This window comes from Chlamydotis macqueenii, unplaced genomic scaffold, assembly GCF_036417535.1.
Source record: "Chlamydotis macqueenii isolate bChlMac1 unplaced genomic scaffold, bChlMac1.mat HAP1_SCAFFOLD_149, whole genome shotgun sequence".
In the NCBI taxonomy this organism is placed as follows: Eukaryota; Metazoa; Chordata; class Aves; order Otidiformes; family Otididae; genus Chlamydotis; species Chlamydotis macqueenii.
Window position 1 is genome coordinate 14,540 of NW_028239041.1, and position 24,555 is coordinate 39,094.

A 24,555-nucleotide genomic window follows, 5' to 3' on the forward strand; every position below is an offset into this window, starting at 1 on the left:
AGATCCGTGTGTGCACCCATAGACCCATACATGCCCCTATAGCCCGTGTGTGCACCTATAGATCTGTGTGTGCACCCATAGACCCATACATGCCCCTATAGCCCGTGTGTGCCCCTATAGATCCCTGTGTGCACCTATAGCCCGTGTGCGCACCTATAGATCCATGTGCGCACCTATAGATCCATGTGTGCACCTATAGATCCCTGTGTGCACCTATAGCCCGTGTGCGCACCTATAGATCCGTGTGTGCACCTATAGATCCATACACGCACCCATAGCCCGTGTGTGCACCTATAGATCCGTGTGTGCACCTATAGATCCATACATGCCCCTATAGCCCGTGTGCGCCCCTATAGATCCATGTGCGCACCTATAGATCCATGTGTGCACCTATAGATCCATACACGCACCCATAGACCCATACATGCCCCTATAGCCCGTGTGTGCCCCTATGGATCCATACATGCCCCTGTAGATCCCTACGTGCCCCCACAGCCCCGTGTGTGGCCGCCATTATCCGCGGGGGCCGCCGTAGGCTCCCCGCGGCTTCCCCGTGAGCTGCTTCGGGTTGCGCGCGTTGCTGTCCCGCTGCGCGCTGCACGTATAGGATTCTATAGGTCACCCCGCGCGCTCCGCGGGGCCCTACGCGTTGCCGCTTCGCTCTGGACGCGTCTGGGGGCTCTTTAAGGGGTTCCTATAGGTGCCTGTCCGCCCCGCAGGCCCTCGGGCAGGCTCCGTACCGCTGTAGGTGCTGCGCTGGGCCCCTATGGATCCCCTATAGGCCCCTACACCCCCCGCGCCGCTGCGGGGGCCCCACGCGCTCCCCAAAGCCCCTCAGGCCCCCACGGACCCGAGAGCGCTCGGTGGGCCCCGACATCCCCGCACAGGCTCCCCGCAGCGCCTACGGGCCCCCGTAGGCCCCTATCGGCCCCCGTAGGCCGCGTGTCCCCTCCCGGCCGCCGTCCCGGCGGCGCGCGCCGTGCTGTGTCACGAGGCCCCGCCCCCTTCTCCCGTATGCGCGGCGGAAGTGGGCGTGGCCACCCCATCCGGGCCCCGGCGGGGAGGAAGGGGCGTGGCCAGCCGGGGCGCGCCGTTCCCCTCCACCCCCCCCCCCACCACCACCCCGCGGCCAATCAGCGCATCGGCTGCGGCGGGGGGCGGGGGGAGGAGGGGGAGGCGGGCCGTGGCGGGAGGCCTTGGCCAATGGCAGCGCGGTGCCGGGCGGCGGCGGCCAATGGGAAGGGGCGGGGGGCGGGGCGCAGGGAAGGGAGGGAAGGGGCGGCAGGGGGGCAGCAGCCGCCGCCGCCATCTTGTCGCGGAGGAGCCGAGCGGAGCGGGCGGGACCCGGCGGCGGGGCCTGGACAGCATCATTGGTGCGGGGGGGCGCGGGGGGGGGGAGCGGGGCCGGGGGGGAGCGGGGCCGGGGGGGCGCGGGGAGGCGGGGGAGCGGCGGGGGAGGGGGGCCGCGGGACCCCCGGAATGGGAACTGCAGCCCGGTTAATGGGAACCTGCGGCCCGGGGCCGGGGGGAGGCGCCGGGGGGGAGCCGGGTACTGGGAACCCCCCCGGCGGGACCCCGGTAATGGGACACCCCCCGCGGGACCCCCGGTAATGGGCACCCCCCTCCCCGGTAACGGGACCCCCCCGGCGGGACCCCCGGTATTGGGGACCCCCCTCCCCGGTAATGGGACCCCCCTCCCCCGCGGGACCCCCGGTATTGGGGACCCCCCCCTCCCCGGTAATGGGACACCCCCCGCGGGACCCCCGGTAATGGGCACCCCCCTCCCCGGTAACGGGACCCCCCCGGCGGGACCCCCGGTATTGGGGACCCCCCTCCCCGGTAATGGGACCCCCCTCCCCCGCGGGACCCCCGGTATTGGGGACCCCCCCGCGGGACCCCGGTATTGGGGACCCCCCCTCCCCGGTAACGGGACCCCCCCCCGCGGGACCCCGGTATTGGGGACCCCCCTCCCCGGTAATGGGACACCCCCCCGCGGGACCCCGGTATTGGGGACCCCCCCCCCCCCGGCGGGACCCCCGGTAATGGGGACCCCCCCCTCCCCGGTAATGGGACCCCCCCCCCGGCGGGACCCCCGGTATTGGGGACCCCCCCCTCCCCGGTAATGGGACCCCCCCGGCGGGACCCCCGGTATTGGGGACCCCCCTCCCCGGTAATGGGACCCCCCCGGCGGGACCCCGGTATTGGGGACCCCCCCTCCCCGGTAATGGGACCCCCCCCGCGGGACCCCCGGTAATGGGGACCCCCCTCCCCGGTAATGGGACCCCCCCGGCGGGACCCCCGGTATTGGGGACCCCCCTCCCCGGTAATGGGACCCCCCCCGCGGGACCCCCGGTATTGGGGACCCCCCCCTCCCCGGTAACGGGACCCCCCCCGCGGGACCCCCGGTAATGGGCACCCCCCTCCCCGGTAATGGGACCCCCCCGGCGGGACCCCCGGTAATGGGCACCCCCCTCCCCGGTAATGGGACCCCCCTCCCCCGCGGGACCCCCGGTAATGGGCACCCCCCTCCCCGGTAATGGGACCCCCGCGGTACTGGGAGCCCTGGGAAAGCCCCGCCCCCCAATAAGGGTTGGGGAGGGGCGGTGTCACCCGGTGTCCCCCAGTGTCACCCAGTGCCACCACGTGTGTCAGCCGCCACCCTTGGTGTCACCTGGTGTCACCCGCTGCTACCCCACATCCCCCCCAGTGTCCCCCAGTGTCCCCCAGTGCCACCTCATGTGTCACCCGCCACCCTTGGTGTCACCTGGTGTCAACCACTGCCACCCCACGTCCCCCCCAGTGTCCCCCAGTGTCCCCCAGTGCCACCTCATGTGTCACCCGCCACCCTTGGTGTCACCTGGTGTCACCTGCTGCCACCCCACGTCCCCCCCAGTGTCCCCCAGTGTCACCCAGTGCCACCTCATGTGTCACCCGCCACCCTTGGTGTCACCCGGTGTCACCTGCTGCCACCCCACGTCCCACCCAGTGTCCCCCAGTGTCCCCCAGTGCCACCCTTGGTGTCACCTGGTGTCACCTGCTGCCACCCCACGTCCCCCCCAGTGTCCCCCAGTGTCACCCAGTGCCACCTCATGTGTCACCCGCCACCCTTGGTGTCACCTGGTGTCACCCGCTGCCACCCCACGTCCCCCCCAGTGTCACCCAGTGCCACCTCATGTGTCACCCGCCACCCTTGGTGTCACCTGGTGTCACCCGCTGCCGCCCCACGTTCCCCCCCAGTGTCCCCCAGTGTCCCCCAGTGCCACCTCATGTGTCACCCACCACCCTTGGTGTCACCTGGTGTCACCCGCTGCCACCCCACGTCCCACCCAGTGTCCCCCAGTGTCCCCCAGTGCCACCCTTGGTGTCACCTGGTGTCACCCGCTGCCGCCCCACGTCCCCCCCAGTGTCACCCAGTGCCACCTCATGTGTCACCCGCCACCCTTGGTGTCACCTGGTGTCACCCGCTGCCGCCCCACGTTCCCCCCCAGTGTCCCCCAGTGTCCCCCAGTGCCACCTCATGTGTCACCCACCACCCTTGGTGTCACCTGGTGTCACCCGCTGCCGCCCCACGTTCCCCCCCAGTGTCCCCCAGTGTCCCCCAGTGCCACCTCATGTGTCACCCACCACCCTTGGTGTCACCTGGTGTCACCCGCTGCCGCCCCACGTCCCCCCCAGTGTCCCCCAGTGTCCCCCAGTGCCACCTCATGTGTCACCCGCCACCCTTGGTGTCACCCGGTGTCACCTGCTGCCACCCCACGTCCCACCCAGTGTCCCCCAGTGTCCCCCAGTGCCACCCTTGGTGTCACCTGGTGTCACCTGCTGCCGCCCCACGTCCCCCCCAGTGTCCCCCAGTGTCCCCCAGTGCCACCTCATGTGTCACCCGCCACCCTTGGTGTCACCCGGTGTCACCTGCTGCCGCCCCACGTCCCCCCCAGTGTCCCCCAGCGTCCCCCAGTGCCACCTCGTGTCATGCGCTGCAACCCCTCGTCCTCGAGATGTCACCCAGTGTCCCCAGCGTCACCCGCTGTCACCCCGTGTGTCACCCAGCACCCTCGGTGTCACCGCCCGCCGCCCCTCGTCCCCCGAAACATCCCGCGGTGTCACCGACGCTGTCTCGCGTCCCCCCGCAGATGTCCAGCTCCCCGCTGGTGAAGAAGCGCCGCGTCTCCGGGTCCGAGCCGCCCACGGGCTCCAGCCGCGCCCCCCCCGCCCCCGCCGCGTCCCCGAGTGCCACCCCCGCCAACGTGAGTGTCACCGCTCGTCACCCCCGCGGCCTCTGCGGGGCTCCCGGCCGTCACCCGGTGCCGCTTTGCTGTCACCTGGGTGTCACCCGGCTGTCCCGCCGTGTCCCGGGGTGACGTTTGTCACCCTCCCTCCCCGCGGTACCCCCCGTCGGTGTCCCCCGGCGTCACCCGCCGTCACCCTGCCCCCCGCCCCCGCTGTCCCCCCCCCGGTGTCACCCGGTGTCACCGCTTGTCCCCGCGCCGGCAGGGCATGGCGAAGAACGGGGGCGAGGCCGAGATCGACGAGGGGCTCTACTCCCGCCAGCTGTGAGTGGGGGGGCACCTACGGGTGGCGGGGCCCCTCGGGATTTTTGGGGGGACCCGTGTAGATTTCCGGGAGCTCCCTATGGATTGGGAGGGGCTCCCCTGTGGAGTCGGGGGGCTGCCTACGGAGCTGGGGGGGGTGCTACAGGTTTGGGGGGGTCCCCTCTATGGGTTTGGGGGGGTCCCTATGGATTTGGGGGGTCCCCTCTATGGATTTGGGGGGTCTCCCCTATGGGTTTGGGGGGGTCTCTTCTATGGGTTTGGGGGGGTCTCCCCTATGGGTTTGGGGGGGTCTCCTCTATGGGTTTGGGGGGGTCTCTTCTATGGGTTTGGGGGGTCCCCTCTATGGATTTGGGGGGTCTCCCCTATGGATTTGGGGGGTCCCCTCTATGGATTTGGGGGGTCCCCTCTATGGATTTGGGGGGTCTCCTCTATGGGTTTGGGGGGGTCTCCTCTATGGGTTTGGGGGGTCCCCTCTATGGGTTTGGGGGGGTCTCCCCTATGGGTTTGGGGGGGTCCCCTCTATGGGTTTGGGGGGGTCTCCCCTATGGGTTTGGGGGGTCCCCTCTATGGGTTTGGGGGGGTCCCCTCTATGGATTTGGGGGGTCTCCCCTATGGGTTTGGGGGGGGTCTCCTCTATGGGTTTGGGGGGGGTCTCCTCTATGGGTTTGGGGGGGTCTCTTCTATGGGTTTGGGGGGGGTCCCCTCTATGGATTTGGGTGGTCCCCTCTATGGATTTGGGGGGTCTCCTCTATGGGTTTGGGGGGGTCCCTATGGGTTTGGGGGGGTCTCCCCTATGGATTTAGGTGGTCTCCCCTATGGATTTGGGGGGGTCCCTATGGGTTTGGGGGGTCCCTATGGGTTTGGGGGGTCTCCTCTATGGATTTGGGGGGTCTCCTCTATGGGTTTGGGGGGGTCTCCCCTATGGATTTGGGGGCTGCTCCCCCCCTCCCTGTGCCTTCTTCCCCCTCCCCGCGTGGGTGGGGGGGCACCACCTTTACTGCCCCCGGGGGCACCTTTGCGGGCGCCCCCCCCAGGGTTTGGGGCCCCCCCCCGAGGGTTTGGGCCCCCCCCCAGGGTTTGGGGCCCCCCCCAGGGTTTGGGGGCTCCCTGAGGATGTGCCCCCCCCAGGTACGTGCTGGGCCACGAGGCCATGCGGCGCATGCAGCGCTGCGACGTGCTGCTCTCGGGGCTGCGGGGGCTGGGCGTGGAGGTGGCCAAGAACCTGGTGCTGGGGGGGGTCAAATCCGTCACCCTGCACGACCCCCACCCCGCCGCCTGGCCCGACCTGGCCTCCCAGGTGAGTTTGTTAATTAACACCCCCCCCGCCCCGTGTTAATTAGTGCTGCCAGCCTGGGGTCACTCGGCCTTTTCGGGAGGGGGGCCTGGGGTGGGCTAAATGTGGCTCCTCGGGTAATTAGCGCAGCTTGGGGTCGTTAGCAGGGCAGGTAAATACTCGTTGGGTGATAATTAGTTAATTTAGGAACTAATTAATTGATGTAACACGTAATTAGTTGCTATGTGGGATTGGGGTGCAGGGTGCTTGGGTGCCCCGTGGGAGCTCAGCGCTCACCTTGGGGTAATTACTCCCCCCCGGAGCTGTTATTGGGCTTTGTTAGAGGAGTTAAGTGCTTGCCGTGGGGTAATTAGTTAAGTTGGGGAGCAATTAATTAATTGGGGAGGGAGATAGTTGGGATGGGGGGTAGTTTTTCGGGGGGATTTGGTTCCCCATGGGAGCTAAACGCCCCCCCGTGGGGTAATTATCCACTTCTGGAATCGTTTTTGGGGCTCGTTAGGGGAGTTAAGGGCCCCCCATGGGGTAATTAATTAACTTGGGGGTGACTAATTAGTCTGGGAGATAATTAATTGAGATGGGGGGTGGTTTATTGGGGTGTTTCGGTTCCCCGGTGGAGCTCGGTGCCCGCCCCGGGGTAATTAATCCACGCCTGAGATCATTATTGGGGTTCGTTAGGGGAATTAAGAGACCGTGGTGGGGTAACTAATTAGGCTGGGGTAATTAGCGCGGGGGGGCGGGGCGGTCCCCGGGCGCTGAGGCCCCTGTTTTGCCCCCCCCCCCCCCAGTTCTACCTGCGGGAGGAGGACGTGGGGCGCAACCGGGCGGAGGCCACGCTGCCGCGCCTGGCCGAGCTCAACGCCTACGTGGCCGTGGCCAGCACCCGCCAGCCGCTCACCCAGGAGCTGCTCGCGCCCTTCCAGGTACCCCCCGCGCCCGCCCGGGCCCCCCGAACCCACCCGGGACCCCCCGACCACCCCGCGCCCGCCCGGGCCCCCCGAACCCGCCCGGGACCCCCCGACCACCCTGTACCCGCCCGGGCCCCCCGAACCCACCCGGGACCCCCCGACCACCCCGCGCCCGCCCGGGCCCCCCGAACCCACCCGGGACCCCCCGACCACCCCGCGCCCGCCCGGGCCCCCCGAACCCACCCGGGACCCCCCGACCACCCCGCGCCCGCCCGGGCCCCCCGAACCCGCCCGGGACCCCCCGACCACCCCGCGCCCGCCCGGGCCCCCCGAACCCACCCGGGACCCCCCGACCACCCTGTACCCGCCCGGGCCCCCCGAACCCACCCGGGACCCCCCCGACCACCCCGCGCCCGCCCGGGACCCCCTGTACCCACCCGGGACCCCCTGTACCCACCCGGGACCCCCCGACCACCCTGTACCCGCCTGGGACCCCGCGTACCCACCCGGGACCCCCCGACCACCCTGTACCCACCTGGGACCCCGCGTACCCACCCGGGACCCCCCGACCACCCTGTACCCGCCCGGGCCCCCCGAACCCACCCGGGACCCCCCGACCACCCTGTACCCGCCTGGGACCCCGCGTACCCGCCCGGGACCCCCCGACCACCCTGTACCCGCCCGGGACCCCCTGACCACCCTGTACCCGCCCGGGCCCCCCTGTACCCGCCCGGGACCCCCCGACCACCCTGTACCCGCCTGGGACCCCCCCACCACCCCGCGCCTGCCCGGGACCCCCCGTACCCACCCGGGACCCCCCGACCACCCTGTACCCGCCCGGGCCCCCCGAACCTACCCGGGACCCCCCGACCACCCTGTACCCGCCCGGGACCCCCTGTACCCGCCCGGGACCCCCCGACCACCCCGCGCCCGCCCGGGACCCCCCGACCACCCTGTACCCGCCCGGGACCCCCCAACCACCCCGCACCCGCCCGGGACCCCCTGTACCTGTCTGGGACCCCCCGACCACCCTGTACCCGCCTGGGACTCCTTGTACCCACCTGGGACCCCCACACCTGCCCGGGACCCCCTGTATCCACCTGGGACCCCTCGACCACCCTGCGCCCGCCCGGGACCCCCCGAACCCACCCGGGACCCCCTGACCGCCCCGCGCCCGCCCGGGACCCCCCGAACCTGCCCGGGACCCCCCGACCACCCTGTACCCGCCCGGGACCCCCCGTACCCACCTGGGACTCCTACGCCCAACTGGGATCTGTGTGCCCACTTGGGACCCCCTACCCACCTGGGACCCACACGCCCACCCGGGACCCCCGTGCTCACCCTGCACCCACCCGGGACCCCCTGCACCCACCTGGGACCCACACGCCCACCTGGGACCCCTGTGCTCACCCCGCACCCGCTTGGGACCCCCTGCACCCACCTGGGACCCTGCGAGATCCCTGTACCCACTCGGGGCCATCCATGACCCCTTGTGCCCACCCGGGACCCCCTGAGACCCCCGCACCCACCTGGGGCCCCCTGCACCCACCTGGGGCCCCTGCCCCCCCCCGTGCCCACCCGGGACCCCTGCACCCACCTGGGGCCCGTGCCCACCTGGGACCCCCCCGTGCCCCCCGTGCCCCCGCAGGTGGTGGTGCTGACCGACTCCCCGCTGGAGGAGCAGCTGTGGGTGGGCGACTTCTGCCACAGCCGCGGCATCAAGCTGGTGGTGGCCGACACGCGCGGGCTCTTCGGGTGAGGGGGGCGGGCTGTAGGGGGGGTGCGTATGGGGAGCGGTCTATAGGGGGGGCTATAGGGGGGCACCTATAGGGGAGTGGTGTATAGGGAGGGCTATAGGGGGGCGATCTATGGGGGGGTGCCTATAGGGGAGCGGTCTATAGGGGGGGCTATAGGGGGGCGGTCTATAGGGGGGCACCTATAGGGGAGTGGTGTATAGGGGGGCGATCTATGGGGGGGCGCCTATAGGGGAGCGGTCTATAGGGGGGGCTATAGGGGGGCGGTCTATAGGGGGGCACCTATAGGGGAGTGGTGTATAGGGGGGGCTATAGAGGAGCAATCTCTAGGGGAGTGCCTATAGGGGGGCGGTCTATAGGGGAGCATCTATAGCGCAGCGCCTGTAGGGGAGCGTTCTGTAGGGCAGCGCCTATAGGGCAGCAGCTGTAGAGAAATGTTCTATAGGGGAATGTTGTGTAGGGGAGCACCTATAGGGCAGCGTGCTGTAGGGAAACATTTTGTAGGGGAGAGTCTGTAGGGGAGCGTTCTGTAGGGCAGCACCTATAGAGCAGCGCTTGTAGGGAAACGTTCTGTAGGGCAGCACTTGTAGGGCAGCGTTGTGTAGGGGAACGTTCCATAGGGCGGCGTGCTGTAGGGGAGTGCCTATAGCGGAACCTGGGCCCAGGACCCTGCCGTGGGGGAGTGGCTGGAGGGGGATCTTCCATAGGGGAGCCTCTATAGGGGGCCTGGCCCGCTCTATAGGGGGTGTTTTGTAGAGCGATGGTCTACAGGGGAGCTGCCGTAAGCAAACGCGTAGGGGAGGCTACGTACAGCAGCGTTCGAGAGAAGGATCTTATATACAGGAGCCTCTATAGGGGAAGCTTCTATAGGGGAAGCTTCTGTAGGGGAAGCCTCTATAGGGGAGGCTTCTGTAGGGCAGTTTCCATACGAGAAGTTTCTGTGGGGGAACCTTCTGTAGCGGAATTTTCTGTGGGAGAACCGGGGTGCTTGTGGGGGAACGCCGTATAGGGGAACGCCGTATAGGGGAACGCCGTATAGGGGAACACGGCCCGTTCCATAGGGGAATTTTCGGTAGGGCACATTCTATAGCGGAATTTTTCGGGGGGAGGTGTCCGTGGGGCAGCGCGGGCCCTTCTGCGGGGCCGGCTCTTGCAGGGGCCTGTTCTATAGCCGGCCGCTCTATAGGGGACGTCGCGTCCTGCAGGGTTCTATAGGGGAGTCCGGGCTGCTCTATAGGGAAACTTTCCGCAGGGAAACGCCCGCCCTTCTGTAGGGGATCCCGCACCTGGGGGGGTCTTTGGGGGGGGGGTTCGCCCTGCCTCAGCCTGTCCGGAGGGTGCTTCTATAGGGGAGCTTCTATAGGGGCATCCCCTGTCTGGGGGGGGGGCCGGTCTGGGGGGGGTCCCGGTCTCGAGGCTCCGCGTCCCCCCCCCCGCAGGCAGCTGTTCTGCGATTTCGGGGAGGACATGGTGGTGAGCGACCCCAACGGCGAGCAGCCGCTCAGCGCCATGGTTTCCATGGTGACCAAGGTACCGGGGTGGGGGTGCGGGTGCCCCCCGACGCCCTGATTTGGGTGCCCCCCCCCCCACCCCACCCAGGGGCGCCCCGGGGAGGTGACGCGCCTGGACGGGGCGCGGCGCGGCTTCGGGAGCGGCGATGCGCGGGTGCACGCGGGGGGCCGTGGGTGGGTGGGGGTGTCGCGGTGGGGCGTGTCGGGGTGCGGGTGCCCCCCGGCGCCCTGATTTGGGTGCCCCCCCACCCAGGGGTGCCCCGGGGAGGTGACGTGCCTGGACGAGGCGCGGCACGGCTTCGAGAGCGGGGACTTCGTCACCTTCGCGGAGGTGGAGGGCATGGAGGAGCTCAACGGCTGCCCCCCCACGGAGATCCGCGTCCTCGGTGAGCGCCCCGCCCGCCGCCCCCGCTATAGGGGGCCGTCGCCCTGCTATAGGGGCAGCGCCCTTCCGTGGGGGCTCCCGGCGCCCAGGGCCCTTCTGGGGGGGCTCCGGGGCACCCGGTTTCCTTCTGTGGGGGCACCCAGGGCCCTTCTATAGGGGCTCCGGGGCACCCAGGGCCCTTCTATAGGGGCTCCCGGGCACCTGCCACCCTTCTATAGGGGCTCCGGGGCACCCAGGGCCCTTCTATAGGGGCTCCCGGGCATCTGCCGCCTTTCTATAGGGGCTCCGGGACACCCAGGGCCTTTCTATAGGGGCTCCCGGGCACCTGCCACCCTTCTATAGGGGCTCCGGGACACCCAGGGCCTTTCTATAGGGGCTCCCGGGCACCTGCCACCCTTCTATAGGGGCTCCGGGACACCCAGGGCCCTTCTATAGGGGCTCCCGGGCACCTGCCACCCTTCTATAGGGGCTCTGGGACACCCAGGGCCTTTCTATAGGGGCTCCCGGGCACTTGCCGCCTTTCTATAGGGGCTCCGGGACACCCAGGGCCTTTCTATAGGGGCTCCCGGGCACCTGCCACCCTTCTATAGGGGCTCCCGGGCATCTGCCGCCTTTCTATAGGGGCTCCGGGACACCCAGGGCCTTTCTATAGGGGCTCCTGGGCGCCTGCTACCCTTCTATAGGGGCTCCGGGACACCCAGGGCCCTTCTATAGGGGCTCTCAGGCACCTGCCACCCTTCTATAGGGGCTCTGGGACACCCAGGGCCTTTCTATAGGGGCTCCCGGGCACTTGCCGCCCTTCTATAGGGGCTCCGGGACACCCAGGGCCCTTCTATAGGGGCTCCCGGGCACCTGCCACCCTTCTATAGGGGCTCCCAGATGCCCGTGGACCCTTCTATAGGGGCTCCGGGACACCTGGTTCCCTTCTATAGGGGCTGGTGGACGCCTGAGTCCCTTCTATAGGGGCTCCGGGACACGCAGGGCCCTTCTATAGGGGCTCCCGGGCACCTGCCACCCTTCTATAGGGGCTCTGGGACGCCTGGTTCCCTTCTATAGGGGCTCCCGGGCGCCTGAGTCCCTTCTATAGGGGCTCCCGCCCGCCTGGGTCGTGCCTATAAGGTGTCCGAGACACCTCAGCAAGTTCTATAGGGTTTCCTGGGAACGCAGCTCCATTCCGTAGGGTGTCCGGGACGCGCGAGTCCCTTTCTATAGGCTGCCGTGGGTGCCCGGGGGGTTTCTATGGGCTGTGGCGATGCCAGAGGGTTTGCTATAGGCGCTTTTGGGTGCGTGGGGCCCATCTATAGGGTGCCCCGAACCCCGGAGTCCTTTCTATAGGGGCTCCGGGACGCCCGGGTCGCTTCTGTAGGGGCCCGCGGGGTCCCCCCGGTGACGCCGCTCTCCGCAGGGCCCTACACGTTCAGCATCGGGGACACCAGCGCCTACGGGGACTACGTCAGGGGGGGCATCGTCACCCAGGTCAAGATGCCCAAGCACATCCGCTTCGTGAGTGCCACTGGGAGGGGACTGGGGGGCGCTGGGAAGGACTGGGGGGTGCTGGGAGGGACTGGGAGGGCCTGGGGGGCACTGGGAGGGGACTGGGGGGCGCTAGGAGGGACTGGGAGGGGACTGGAGGGCACTGGGAGGGGACTGGGGAGCGCTGGGAGGGACTGGGATGGGACTGGATGGTACTGGGAGGGGACTAGGGAGCACTAGGAGGCACTGGGAGGGGACTGGGGGGCACTGGGAGGGGACTGGGGAGCACTAGGAGGCACTGGGATGGGATTGGGGGGCACTGGGAGGGACTGGGAGGGGACTGAAGGGTACTGGGAGGAACCAGGGGAGGCTTGGGGGGCACTGGGAGGGGATTAAGGGGCACTGGGAGGGACCAGGGGTGGGTTGGGAGGCACCGGGAGGGGATCGGGGGACACTGGGAGGAATTGGGGAGGCACTGGGAGAGGACTGGGGAGAAATGGGAGGGGACTAGGGGGAACTGGAAGGGGACTGGGGGCAACTGGGAGGAATTGGAGGGTACTAGGTGGCACTGGGAAGGGACTGGGAGCAATTTGAGGGAATTGGGAGAGGACTGGGAGGAATTGGAGGGAACTGGGAGGGGACTGGGGGGAACTGGGAGGGGACTGGGAGGCAGTGGGAGGAATTGGGGGGGACTGGTGAGTCCTGGGGGGTGGTGTGAGGTTACTCAGGGTTACTGGAAGATACTGGGAGGGGTTGGGCAGGGAAGTGGAGCGGGGCTCGGAGGGACGGGGGGGTCGCTGGGTGATACTGGGAGGCGCTGGGCGCTGACCCGACCCCCCAGAAGCGGCTGCGGGACTCGCTGGCGGAGCCGGAGATGGTGGTCACGGATTTCGGGAAGGCCGAGCGGCCTCCCATGCTGCACTGGGGCTGGCAGGCCCTGCACCGCTTCATCCAGCAACATGGCCGCCCGCCGCGGCCGCGCCACCAGGTGGGGACGGGGGGGGGGACGGGGACGCGGGGGGGTGGGGCCAGCAGGGCCTGCGCCAAGATGGTGGCCCACCATGGCACCACCTCCATTTTGGGGACACGGGGGCCACCAGGTCCTACACCACGATGGTGGCCACGGGGGCCACCAGGTCCTACGCCAAGATGGCTGCCCACCACGGCCCCACTGCCATTTTGGGGACACGGGGGCCACCAGGTCCTGCGCCAAGATGGTGGCCCACCATGGCACCACCTCCATTTTGGGGGACACAGGGGCCACCAGGTCCTACGCCAAGATGGCCGCCCACCACGGCCCCACCGCCATTTTGGGGGACACGGGGGCCACCAGGTCCTGCGCCAAGATGGTGGCCCACCATGGCACCACCTCCATTTTGGGGACACGGGGGCCACCAGGTCCTACACCAAGATGGTGGTCTCCCATGGTGCCACCACCATTTTGGGGACACGGGGGCCACCAGGTCCTACGCCAAGATGGCCGCCCACCGTGGCGCCACCGCCGTTCTGGGGACGCTGGGGACGCCGCGGTGGCCGCCCGCGTGCCCAGCCCGGCCGTTCCCGCAGGGTGACGCGGCCGAGGTGGTGGCCCTGGCGCGCCAGCTGGCCCCGGGGCTGGAGCTGGAGGAGGACCTGCTGCGCGAGCTGGCCCACCAGGCCACCGGCGACCTGGCCCCCGTCAACGCCTTCATCGGCGGCCTGGCGGCGCAGGAGGTCATGAAGGTACCGCCCCCCGTGCCCCGCCCCCGCCCCGCCCCCGGTGTGGCCCCGCCCCTCACCGGCCACGCCCGCAGGCGGTGTCGGGGAAGTTCACGCCCATCAGCCAATGGCTGTACTTCGACGCGCTGGAGTGCCTGCCCGAGGAGGACAAGGAGAGCGCGCTCACCGAGGAGCAGTGCCGGCCGGTAGGGGGGGGCGTGGCCTTGGGTGGGCGTGGCTCGTGGGGCACCCGTGGGTGGGCATCTCCTTGGGGTGGGCGTCGGTTGTGGGGCACCCGTGGGTGGGCGGCTCCTTGGGGTGGGCGTCGGTTGTGGGGCACCCATGGGTGGGCGTGGCTCGTGGGGCACCCATGGGTGGGCAGCTCCTTGGGGTGGGTGTTGGTCGTGGAGCACCCGTGGGTGGGCGGCTCCTTGGGGTGGGCGTCGGTTGTGGGGCACCCATGGGTGGGCATTGGTTGTGGGGCACCCATGGGTGGGCGGCTCCTTGGGGTGGGCGTCGGTTGTGGGGCACCCATGGGTGGGGGTCAACTGGCGATGGCCCGTGGGTTGGGTGTGTTTTTGATGGCACCCGTGGGTTGGTCGTCTTGGGGTCACCCATGGGTGGGTGTCTTCTCAGGGTGGGCGTTGGTTGTGGGGCACCGATGGCTGGGCATCTCCTTGGGGTGGGTGTGGGTCGTGGGGCACCCACGGGTGGCGTTGGTCGTGGGGCACCCACGGGTGGGCGGCTCCTTGGGGTGGGTGTGGGTCGTGGGGCACCCACGGGTGGCGTTGGTCGTGGGGCACCCACGGGTGGGCGGCTCCTTGGGGTGGGTGTGGGTCGTGGGGCACCCACGGGTGGCGTTGGTCGTGGGGCACCCACGGGTGGGCGGCTCCTTGGGGTGGGTGTGGGTCGTGGGGCACCCACGGGTGGCGTTGGTCGTGGGGCACCCACGGGTGGGCGGCTCCTTGGGGTGGGCGTCGCTCGGACGACGCCCGCGGCTCAGCCGTGGGGCACCCGTGGGTGGGGGTCAACTGGCGATGGCCCGTGGGTTGGGTGTGTTTTTGATGGCACCCGTGGGTTGGTCGTCTTGGGGTCACCCATGGGTGGGTGTCTTCTCAGGGTGGGCGTTGGTTGTGGGGCACCGATGGCTGGGCATCTCCTTGGGGTGGGTGTGGGTCGTGGGGCACCCACGGGTGGCGTTGGTCGTGGGGCACCCACGGGTGGGCGGCTCCTTGGGGTGGGTGTGGGTCGTGGGGCACCCACGGGTGGCGTTGGTCGTGGGGCACCCACGGGTGGGCGGCTCCTTGGGGTGGGTGTGGGTCGTGGGGCACCCACGGGTGGCGTTGGTCGTGGGGCACCCACGGGTGGGCGGCTCCTTGGGGTGGGTGTGGGTCGTGGGGCACCCACGGGTGGCGTTGGTCGTGGGGCACCCACGGGTGGGCGGCTCCTTGGGGTGGGCGTCGCTCGGACGACGCCCGCGGCTCAGCCGTGGGGCACCCGTGGGTGCCCGCGGCCGGGGGGCGGGGCGGGGCGCGGCGCCCCGGGTGGCCGCGGTGACGCCGGGCGTGTCCCCAGCGCGGCGGGCGCTACGACGGCAGATCGCCGTCTTCGGGGCCCAGCTGCAGGCCAGGCTGGCCGCCCAGAAGTACTTCGTGGTCAGTGGCCCCACGCGTGTTCCCGTGTCCTCCCGTGTCCCCGCGCGTGTTCTCGTGTCCTCCCGTGTCGCCACGCGTGTTCTCGTGTCCTCCCGTGTCGCCACGCATGGCCCCGGTGTCCTCCGGTGTCCCCACGTGGCCCTAAGTGGCCCCTCCCCATCTCCAGATGTCCCTCAAGTGTCCCCTCCCTGTCCCCAGGTGTCCCCAAGTGTCCCCAGATGTCCCTCAAGTGTCCCCAAGTGTCCCCTCCCTGTCCCCAGGTGTCCCTCAAGTGTCCCCAGATGTCCCTCAAGTGTCCCCAAGTGTCCCCAGGTGTCCCCAAGTGTCCCCTCCCTGTCCCCAGGTGTCCCCAGATGACCCTCAAGTGTCCCCAGATGTCCCCAAGTGTCCCCAGATGACCCTCAAGTGTCCCCAAGTGTCCCCAGATGTCCCCAGGTGTCCCCAGATGACCCTCAAGTGTCCCCAAGTGTCCCCAGATGTCCCTCAAGTGTCCCCAAGTGTCCCCAGGTGTCCCCAAGTGTCCCCTCCCTGTCCCCAGGTGTCCCCAGATGACCCTCAAGTGTCCCCAGATGTCCCCAGGTGTCCCTAGATGACCCTCAAGTGTCCCCAAGTGTCCCCAGATGTCCCTCAAGTGTCCCCAACTGTCCGCAGATGTCCCCAAGTGTCCCCAGATGTCCCTCAAGTGCCCCCTCCCTGTCCCCAGATGTCTGTCAGGTGTCCCCAAGCGTCCTTCCATGTCTACCAGGTGTCCCCAGGTGTCCCCAAGTGCCCATCAAGTGTCCCCGTACGTCCTCCCAGTGTCCCCTCCCTGTCCCCAAGCGTCCCCACGGGTCCCCCGTGTCCCCAGACGTCTCCTCGTGGATCTGCCAAGCGTTCTCCTCTCCCATCCTCACGTCCCCAACCCCCCCGGGGCCACCCCGGGCTGCGTCCCCACGCGTCCCCAACGCGTCCCCCCGCGTCCCCCGGCGCAGGTGGGGGCGGGCGCCATCGGCTGTGAGCTGCTGAAGAACTTCGCCATGATGGGGGTGGGCTGCGGCCCCGAGGGCTGCGTCACCGTCACCGACATGGACACCATCGAGAAGTCCAACCTCAACCGCCAGTTCCTCTTCCGGCCCTGGGACGTCACGGTGAGGGGCGGGGCTGGAGGGGGAGGAGCCTGTGGGGTGGGGCGTCAGGAGACGGAGTCTCCGGGGTGGAAGCTGCTGGAGGGTCGGTCAACGTTGCGTTGGCCAACACCCAACGGTGGAGTGCTGTAGAGGTGGTGGGTAAAGTGGGAGGGGCCTAAATGGGTGGAGCGTAAAGGGGAGGAGTCTGGGGTGGAGGGTGAGTGGGTGGCGCCTTGAGGGGTGGAGTCTCGGGGGGCGGAGTCAAGGGGGGAAGCGCCGTCAACATCTCATCGAGTTGGCCAACGTCAACGGTGAGGTTGCTTTGACCTTTCGGTGGATTGGGAGGGGCAATTGATGGGGTCAGAAGGGGCGGGGCCTTAAGGGGTGGAGTCTATAGGGTAGAGGATGAGTGGGTGGAGCCTGGGGGCGGAGCCTGGGGGTGGGAAACCGTCATCAAGACGCCATCGTTGAGTTGGCCAAGGTCAACGGTCGAGTTGCTTTGACTTTTCCTTGGCTTGGGAGGAGCGTGAAGGGGGTGGGGCTTAAGGGGATGGGGCTAGAAGGGGTGGGGCCTCAAGGGGTGGAGTCTATGTGGTCAAGAACAAGTGGGTGGAGTCCAGGGGCGGAGTCTGGGGGTGGGAAACCATCATCTAGATGTCGTCGTTGAGTTGGCCGAGGTCAACAGTCAGGTTCTTCGATGTTTTCTTGGACCGGGAGGGGCCCAAAGGGGTGGGGCTTAGGGAGGTGGGGGCAGAGGGGGTGGGGCCTTACAGGAAGGAGCCAGTGGGGTAGAGGATGAGTGGGCGGAGTCAAGTGGGTGGAGTCCGGGGGTGAGAAACTACTGTGGAGATGCTCCAGTTGAGTTGGCCAACGTCAACGGTGAAGCTGCTTTGACGTTTGGTTGGCTTGGGAGGGGGCGTGGCCCGAGGGGGGGCGTGGCCTGAGGCCCCCCCCCCCCCCCCCGCAGAAGCTGAAGTCGGAGCGGGCGGCGGCGGCGGTGCGGGAGATGAACCCGGCGCTGCGCGTGAGCAGCCGCCCCGAGCGCGTGGGGCCCGAGACCGAGCGCGTCTACGACGACGACTTCTTCGAGGCGCTGGACGGCGTGGCCAACGCGCTGGACAACGTCGACGCCCGTGAGAGCCCCCGGGGGGTCTTCTGGGGGGGCGTAGGGGGGTTCTGGGGTGCTCCGGCAGGGTTTTGGGGGGCTGTGGGGGGGGTTTGGGGGGCTAGAGAGGGGTCTTTGAGGTGCTATGGGGGGGTTTTGGGGGGCTATAGGAGGTCTTTGGGGTGCTCTGAGGGGGTTTTGGCAGCCTATGGGGGGGTTTTGGGGTGCTATAGGGGGTTCTGGGGGCTATAGGGGGTTTTGGGGGGTATAGGAGAGTTTTGGGGGGCTACAGGGGGTCTTTGGGGTGCTATTGGGGGCTATAGGGGGGTTTTGGGGGGCTATGGGGGGTTGGGGTGCTATAGGGGGTTTTGGGGTGCTATGGGGGAGTTTTGGGGTGCTATGGGGGGGTTGGGGTGCTATGGGGGGGTTGGGGTGCTATGGGGGGTTTGGGGTGCTATAGGGGGGTTTGGGGGGCTGTAGGGGGTCTTCAGGGTGCTGTTGGAACCCCCAGGGGCGATCCAGGGCCCCCCAGATTTGCTGTAGGCCCCCCAGATTTACTGTAGGCACCCCCAGGAGCACTGTACCCCCCCCAGGGATGCTGTAGCCCCCCGGGGACGCTGTAGGCCCCCCCAGATTTGCTGTAGGCCCCCCCAGATTTGCTGTAGCCCCCCGGGGATGCTGTAGGCCCCCCCAGGGACGCTGTAGGCCCCCCCAGATTTGCTGTAGCCTCCCCAGGTACACTGTAGCCCCCCCCCCCCCCCCCCCCCCCGAGAACGCCGCGGGCCCCCCGGGGACGCTGCGGGCGACCCCGGCGCTCTCGAGGCGCTGTGCGCGGCAGGGCTGTACGTGGACCGGCGCTGCGTGTACTACCGCAAGCCGCTGCTGGAGTCGGGGACGCTGGGCACCAAGGGCAACGTGCAGGTGGTGGTGCCGTTCCGCAGCGAGGCCTACAGCTCCAGCCAGGACCCCCCCGAGAAGGCCATCCCCATCTGCACCCTCAAAAACTTCCCCAACGCCATCGAGCACACGCTGCAGGTGCGCCGCGCCGCGCCGGGCGGGGGGGGCCCTCCGGGGGCGTTCGGGGCTCCTGGGGTCTCCTGGGGGGGGTTTTGGGGGGCTGGGGCCCTTCTCGAGGGGCTCCCGGGCAACACGCTGCACCCTGGGGGCGTTGGGGGCACCTGGGGGTCTCCTGGGGGCCATTTTGGGGACCTGGGGCCCTTCTCAAGGGGCTCCCGGGTGACACGCTGCACCCGCCGCCCTTCCCGGGGATGTTGGGGGCTCCTGGGGTCTCCTGGGGGGGGTTTTGGGGGGCTGGGGCCCTTCTCGAGGGGCTCCCGGAGTCCTGGGGCCTTTCTAGAGGGGACACGCTGCGCCCGCCGCCCTTCCCGGGGCATTGGGGGCCGTTTTGGGGCCCTGGGGCCCTTCTCGAGGGGCTCCCAGGTGTTTGGGTCCCTTCTACAGGCAACACACTGCACCCGCCACCCTTTCCGGGGGCGTTGGGGGCTCCTGGGGTCCCCTGGGGGCCATTTCGGGGCCCTGGGACCCTTCTCGAGGGGCTCCCGGGCGACACGCTGCACCCCGGGGGCGTTGGGGGCGCCCGGGGGTCTCCCGGGGGGTTTTTTGGGGGGCTGGGGGCGTTCACACGCGGGGGCACCCACGCGGGGGCTGGGGGGGCCGGGTCCCCGCCGTAGGGGTCCCACAGGGTGCGCGGGTGCTCGCGGCTCCCCCACCCTGACCCCCCCCCCCCTTCCTCCGCAGTGGGCGCGGGATGAGTTCGAGGGGCTCTTCAAGCAGCCGGCGGAGAACGTCAACCAGTACCTGACGTGGGTGTTACTGGGACGGGGGGGGGTCAACCAGTACCTGACGTGGGTGTTACTGGGACGGGGGGGTCAACCAGTACCTGACGTGGGTGTTACTGGGACGGGGGGGTCAACCAGTACCTGGTGTGGGTGTTACTGGGACGGGGGGGTCAACCAGTACCTGGCGTGGGTGTTACTGGGACGGGGGAGTCCTGGTGGGCACGCGCCCCCCCCAACCCCCCCCGACCCCCCCTTTTTGGCGCGGGGACCCCAAATTCCTGCCTACACCCCCCCTGCCCCCCCCTTTTTGGCGCAGGGACCCCGAGTACACCCCCGAGCCCCCCTTTTTTTGGCGCAGGGACCCCAAATTCCTGGAGCGCACGCTGCGCCTGGCGGGCACGTGCCCCCCCCGACCCCCCTGACCCCCCCTTTTTGGCGCACGGACCCCAAATTCCTGCCTACACCCCCCCGCCCCCCCCTTTTTGGTGCAGGGACCCCAAATTCCTGGAGCGCACGCTGCGCCTGGCGGGCACGCGCCCCCCCCCAACACCCCCACCCCCCCCTTTTTGGTGCAGGGACCCCAAATTCCTGGAGCGCACGCTGCGCCTGGCGGGCACGCAGCCGCTGGAGGTGCTGGAGGCCGTGCAGCGCAGCCTGGTGAGCGAGCGCCCGCGGGGTTGGCCGGACTGTGTGGCCTGGGCCTGTCGTCACTGGCACCGCCAGTACAGCAACAACATCCGGCAGCTGCTGCACAACTTCCCGCCCGGTCAGGTGCGCCCCACGGCGGGGCGGGACCTATAGGGGTGGGGCGGGACCTATAGGGGTGGGGTGTGGGCCGGACGGGGGAAAATGGGGGGACGGGGGGGGGACGGGGGGGGGAGTCAGGCCCGGACAGGGGAAAATTTGGGGCGTGAGGGGGGTGGATTGGGTCCCATAGAGGAGGATCGGGCCCGTATGGGGGCGGACAGGGCCCCTGTGGGGTGATTTGGGCCCATGGGGGGCGGACAGGGCCCCCTTTGCCCTTCCCAGCCCCTTAATTACCCCTAATTACCCTAATTAACCCCTAATCGCCCCTTAATTGCACCCAGTAGTTGCTAGTTGCCCGTTAATTATTCTCACGGCTCCTTTAATTAGTCTGTTTAGCTGCAGTCATTAATCTGTAATTACCCCTTAATTGTACTTATTAATCCTTAACTGCTGTTATTAATCCTTAATTGCTCCTATTAACTCCTGATTGCCCCTTAATCGTTCCTATTAATTGCCTTTTAATTGGCATTGTTACTGCCTCGTTGGTGCTTAATTATGCTTATTAACCCATAATCGGCATCGTTATCCCCAACCCTTTAATCACCCTATTAATACTTAATTGGTTTCATTAAACTCTTAATTGCTCCTTTAATTAACTAATTGCTGTTCAGTTGCATCCGTTAACCTCTTAATTGCTCTTAAGCCTTTATTATCCCTTAATTACTAATATCAACTCTTAATTGTGTTTTAATTAGCATATAACTTGTCATTGCTCCCTAATTGCTCTCCTTAGCGCTTAATTGTTCTGATTAACTGCTAATTATTCCTAATTACCCTATGGGTAATTACACTTGTTCCCTCTGTGATCCCTGTTAACGTCTTCCTGCCCTCATTGTCCTTTATTACCACTAATTACCTCTGATTAGCCCCTAATTGAGCCGTAATTACCCTAATGAACCCCTAATTGATCGCTAATTAGCCTAATTGCCTCGTTATCCCCTTCCCGCAGAAGACGAACTCGGGGACCCTGTTCTGGTCGGGGCCCAAGCGCTGCCCCCACCCCCTCGTCTTCGACCCCGACAACGTGAGTGCGGCGGGGCCTGCAGGGGGCGCCCTTGCGCCGGGTGCCATCCGGTGCCCTTGGGTGGGGGCGTCGCCCTTGGGTGCCATCGATCACCCTTGGGTGCCATCGATCACCCTTGGGTGGGGGCGTCGCCCTTGGGTGGGGGCGTCACCCTTGGGTGCCATCGATCACCCTTGGGTGGGGCATCGCCCTTGGGTGCCATCGATCACCGTTGGGTGGGGCGTCACCCTTGGGTGCCATCGATCACCCTTGGGTGGGGCATCGCCCTTGGGTGCCATCGATCACCGTTGGGTGGGGGCGTCGCCCTTGGGTGCCATCGATCACCCTTGGGTGCCATCGATCACCCTTGGGTGGGGCATCGCCCTTGGGTGCCATCGACCACTGTTGGGTGGGGCATCGCCCTTGGGTGCCATCGATCACCGTTGGGTGGGGGCGTCGCCCTTGGGTGGGGGCATCGCCCTTGGGTGCCATCGATCACCCTTGGGTGCCATCGATCACCCTTGGGTGCCATTGGTCGCCCTTGGGTGCCATCGATCACCCTTGGGTGGGGCGTTGTCCTTGGGTGCTGTCGATCACTGTTGGGTGCCGTTGGTCACCCTTGGGTGCCATCAGTTGCCCTTGGGTGGGGCGTTGCCCTTGGGTGCTGTCGATCACCGTTGGGTGGGGGCGTCACCCTTGGGTGCTGTCGATCACCGTTGGGTGGGGGCGTCGCCCTTGGGTGCCATCGATCACCATTGGGTGGGGGCGTCGCCCTTGGGTGCCATCGATCACCCTTGGGTGCCATCGATCACCCTTGGGTGGGGCATCGCCCTTGGGTGCCGTCGATCACCGTTGGGTGGGGGCGTCGCCCTTGGGTGCCATCCATCACCCTTGGGTGGGGCGTTGCCCTTGGGTGCCGTCGATCACCGTTGGGTGGGGGCGTCGCCCTTGGGTGCCATCGGTGCGTCAGTGTTGGGTGCCATTGGTCACCGTTGGGTGTGGAGCATCACCTTTGGGTGCCACCCCGTCGCCCTTGGGCGCCACCCCGTCGCCCTTACCCGTCCCTCTCTCCCCGTCGCCTGCCGTCTGGCCCCCCGCGCCCCCCCGACGCCCGTGGGTGCCCCCCCCGCCGACGCCCGTGGGTGCCCCCCGCAGCCCCTGCACCTGGACTACGTGGTGGCGGCCGCCAACCTGTTCGCGCAGAGCTACGGCATCGCGGGCTCGCGGGACCGGGCGGCCGTGGCCGAGCTGCTGCGCCACGTGCGCGTGCCGCCCTTCGCGCCCAAGGCCGGCGTCCGCATCCACGTCTCCGACCAGGAGCTGCAGAGCGCCGCCGCCACCCTGGGTAGGGCCGGGCGCCCGTGGGTGCTGGGGGGCACCCAAGGAGGGTGGTGGGAGTGATTGGGTTGGGATTTGGGGGCACCCATGGGTGCTGGGGGGCGCCCGTAGGCGCGGTGGGGCTGGAGAGACTGAGATTGGGGCAGATAGAGGGGGTTGGGGGGCACCCATGGGTGCTGGGGGGTGGTGAGACGGAGATTGGGGCAGATAGAGGGGGTTGGGGGGGCACCCATGGGTGCTGGGGGGTGGTGAGACCGAGATTGGGGCAGATAGAGGGGGTTGGGGGGCACCCATGGGTGCTGGGGGGTGGGGGGGCTGGTTGGGTTGGGGTTTGGGGCAAACCCAGGGGTTTTGGGGGGCTGGGCAGCACGGGGGTGCAGGCAAGTCCCACGGGTGCTGTGGGGCGCCCGCGGGGGTCCCATGGGTGCCCCCCACCCCCCCCGCAGACGACGGGCGCCTGGAGGAGCTGAAGGCGTCGCTGCCCAGCCCCGAGGAGCTGCCCGGCTTCCGCATGTTCCCCATCGACTTTGAGAAGGTGGGTGCCCCCCCCCCCCACCCATGGGTGCCCCCCACCCATGGGTGCCCCCCCACCCATGAGTGCCCCACCCCACCCCCAGGACGACGACACCAACTTCCACATGGATTTCATTGTCGCCGCCTCCAACCTGCGGGCGGAGAACTACGACATCCCGCCGGCCGACCGCCACAAGGTGGGGGGCACCCGTGGGTGCTGGGGGTGCTGCGGGGGCCGCCGGGGGGTGCCGGGGGGGTGCTGTGGGCTGTTGCGGGGCACCTATGGGTGCTATAGGGGGTGCGATGGGGTGTTACGGGGGGGTTCTTGGAGGGTGTTGCGGGGGCTGGGAGGCACCCATGGGTGCTGTGGGTGCTATAGGAGGTCCTGTGGGTGCTGGGGGGCACCCATGGGTGCTGTGGGGGGTTGTTAGGGGGTGCTGTGGGTGCTGGGGGGCACCCATGGGTGCTGTGGGGGGTGGTTAGGGGGTACTGTGGGTGCTGTGGGGGTCCCATGGGTGCTGTGGGGGGTTGTTAGGGGGTATTGCGGGTGCTGTGGGGCACCCATGGGTGCTGTGGGGGGTGGTTAGGGGGTACTGTGGGTGCTGTGGGGGTCCCATGGGTGCTGTGGGGGGTTGTTAGGGGGTATTGCGGGTGCTGTGGGGCACCCATGGGTGCTGTGGGGGGTGGTTAGGGGGTACTGTGGGTGCTGGGGGGCACCCATGGGTGCTGTGGGGGGTGGTTAGGGGGTACTGTGGGTGCTGTGGGGCACCCATGGGTGCTGTGGGGGGTGGTTAGGGCGTGCTGTGGGTGCTGTGGGGGTCCCATGGGTGCTGTGGGGGGTTGTTAGGGGGTATTGCGGGTGCTGTGGGGGGTTGTTAGGGGGTGCTGTGGGTGCTGTGGGGCACCCGTGGGTGCTGTGGGGGCTCCTGTGGGGTGTTGTGGGTGCTACGGGGGTGCTGTGGGGGTCCCATGGGTGCTACAGGGGGGCGTGGGGTTGGGGGGGCCCTATGGGTGCCGTGGGTTCTGCAGGGTGCCGTGGGCGCTGTGGAGGGCCGTGGGCCTACGGGGGCTGCGCGGGGGGGTCTGTGTGGGGTGTGTGGGCGCTGGGGGGTCTGGGGGGTATAGGCAGCATATGGATGCTGTGGGGTGTGTATGGGGGCTATGGGGTGTGTATAGGGTGTATAGGCGGCGTGTAGAGCCTATAGAGTACGTATAGGGGCTATGGGGTGTGTATAGGGGCTGTGGGGTGCGTATAGGGTGTGTAGGCAGCGTGTAGAGGCTATGGGCTGTGTATAGGGTGTATAGGCGGCGTGTAGAGCCTATAGAGTACGTATAGGGGCTATGGGGTGTGTATAGGGGCTGTGGGGTGCGTATAGGGTGTGTAGGCAGCGTGTAGAGGCTATGGGCTGTGTATAGGGTGTATAGGCGGCGTGTAGAGCCTATAGAGTACGTATAGGGGCTATGGGGTGTGTATAGGGGCTGTGGGGTGCGTATAGGGTGTGTAGGCAGCGTGTAGAGGCTATGGGCTGTGTATAGGGTGTATAGGCGGCGTGTAGAGCCTATAGAGTACGTATAGGGGCTATGGGGTGTGTATAGGGGCTGTGGGGTGCGTATAGGGTGTGTACGCAGTGTGTAGAGGCTATGGCTGTGTATAGGGTG

At 68.0% G+C, this 24,555-nt stretch overlaps 1 protein-coding gene across 1 annotated transcript; it reads left to right on the plus strand.

Annotated features, from left to right (window-relative positions):
* Nucleotides 1-1,266: 1,266 nt before the first annotated feature.
* Nucleotides 1,267-23,093, plus strand: UBA1 (ubiquitin like modifier activating enzyme 1; the record flags this gene model as incomplete). Its single annotated transcript, XM_086771652.1, is given in 23 exon segments — nt 1,267-1,373; nt 4,131-4,244; nt 4,492-4,550; nt 5,679-5,847; nt 6,630-6,764; nt 8,398-8,504; nt 9,943-10,033; nt 10,268-10,400; nt 11,805-11,902; nt 12,714-12,860; nt 13,439-13,594; nt 13,666-13,776; nt 15,146-15,164; nt 15,167-15,225; nt 16,197-16,352; nt 17,299-17,464; nt 18,275-18,471; nt 19,195-19,259; nt 19,811-20,006; nt 20,992-21,066; nt 22,201-22,390; nt 22,830-22,918; nt 23,001-23,093. Coding segments are annotated over 22 exon segments (2,625 nt in total), but the record flags the coding sequence as incomplete, so codon positions are not given.
* Between the last annotated feature and the right edge of the window lie 1,462 nt (nt 23,094-24,555).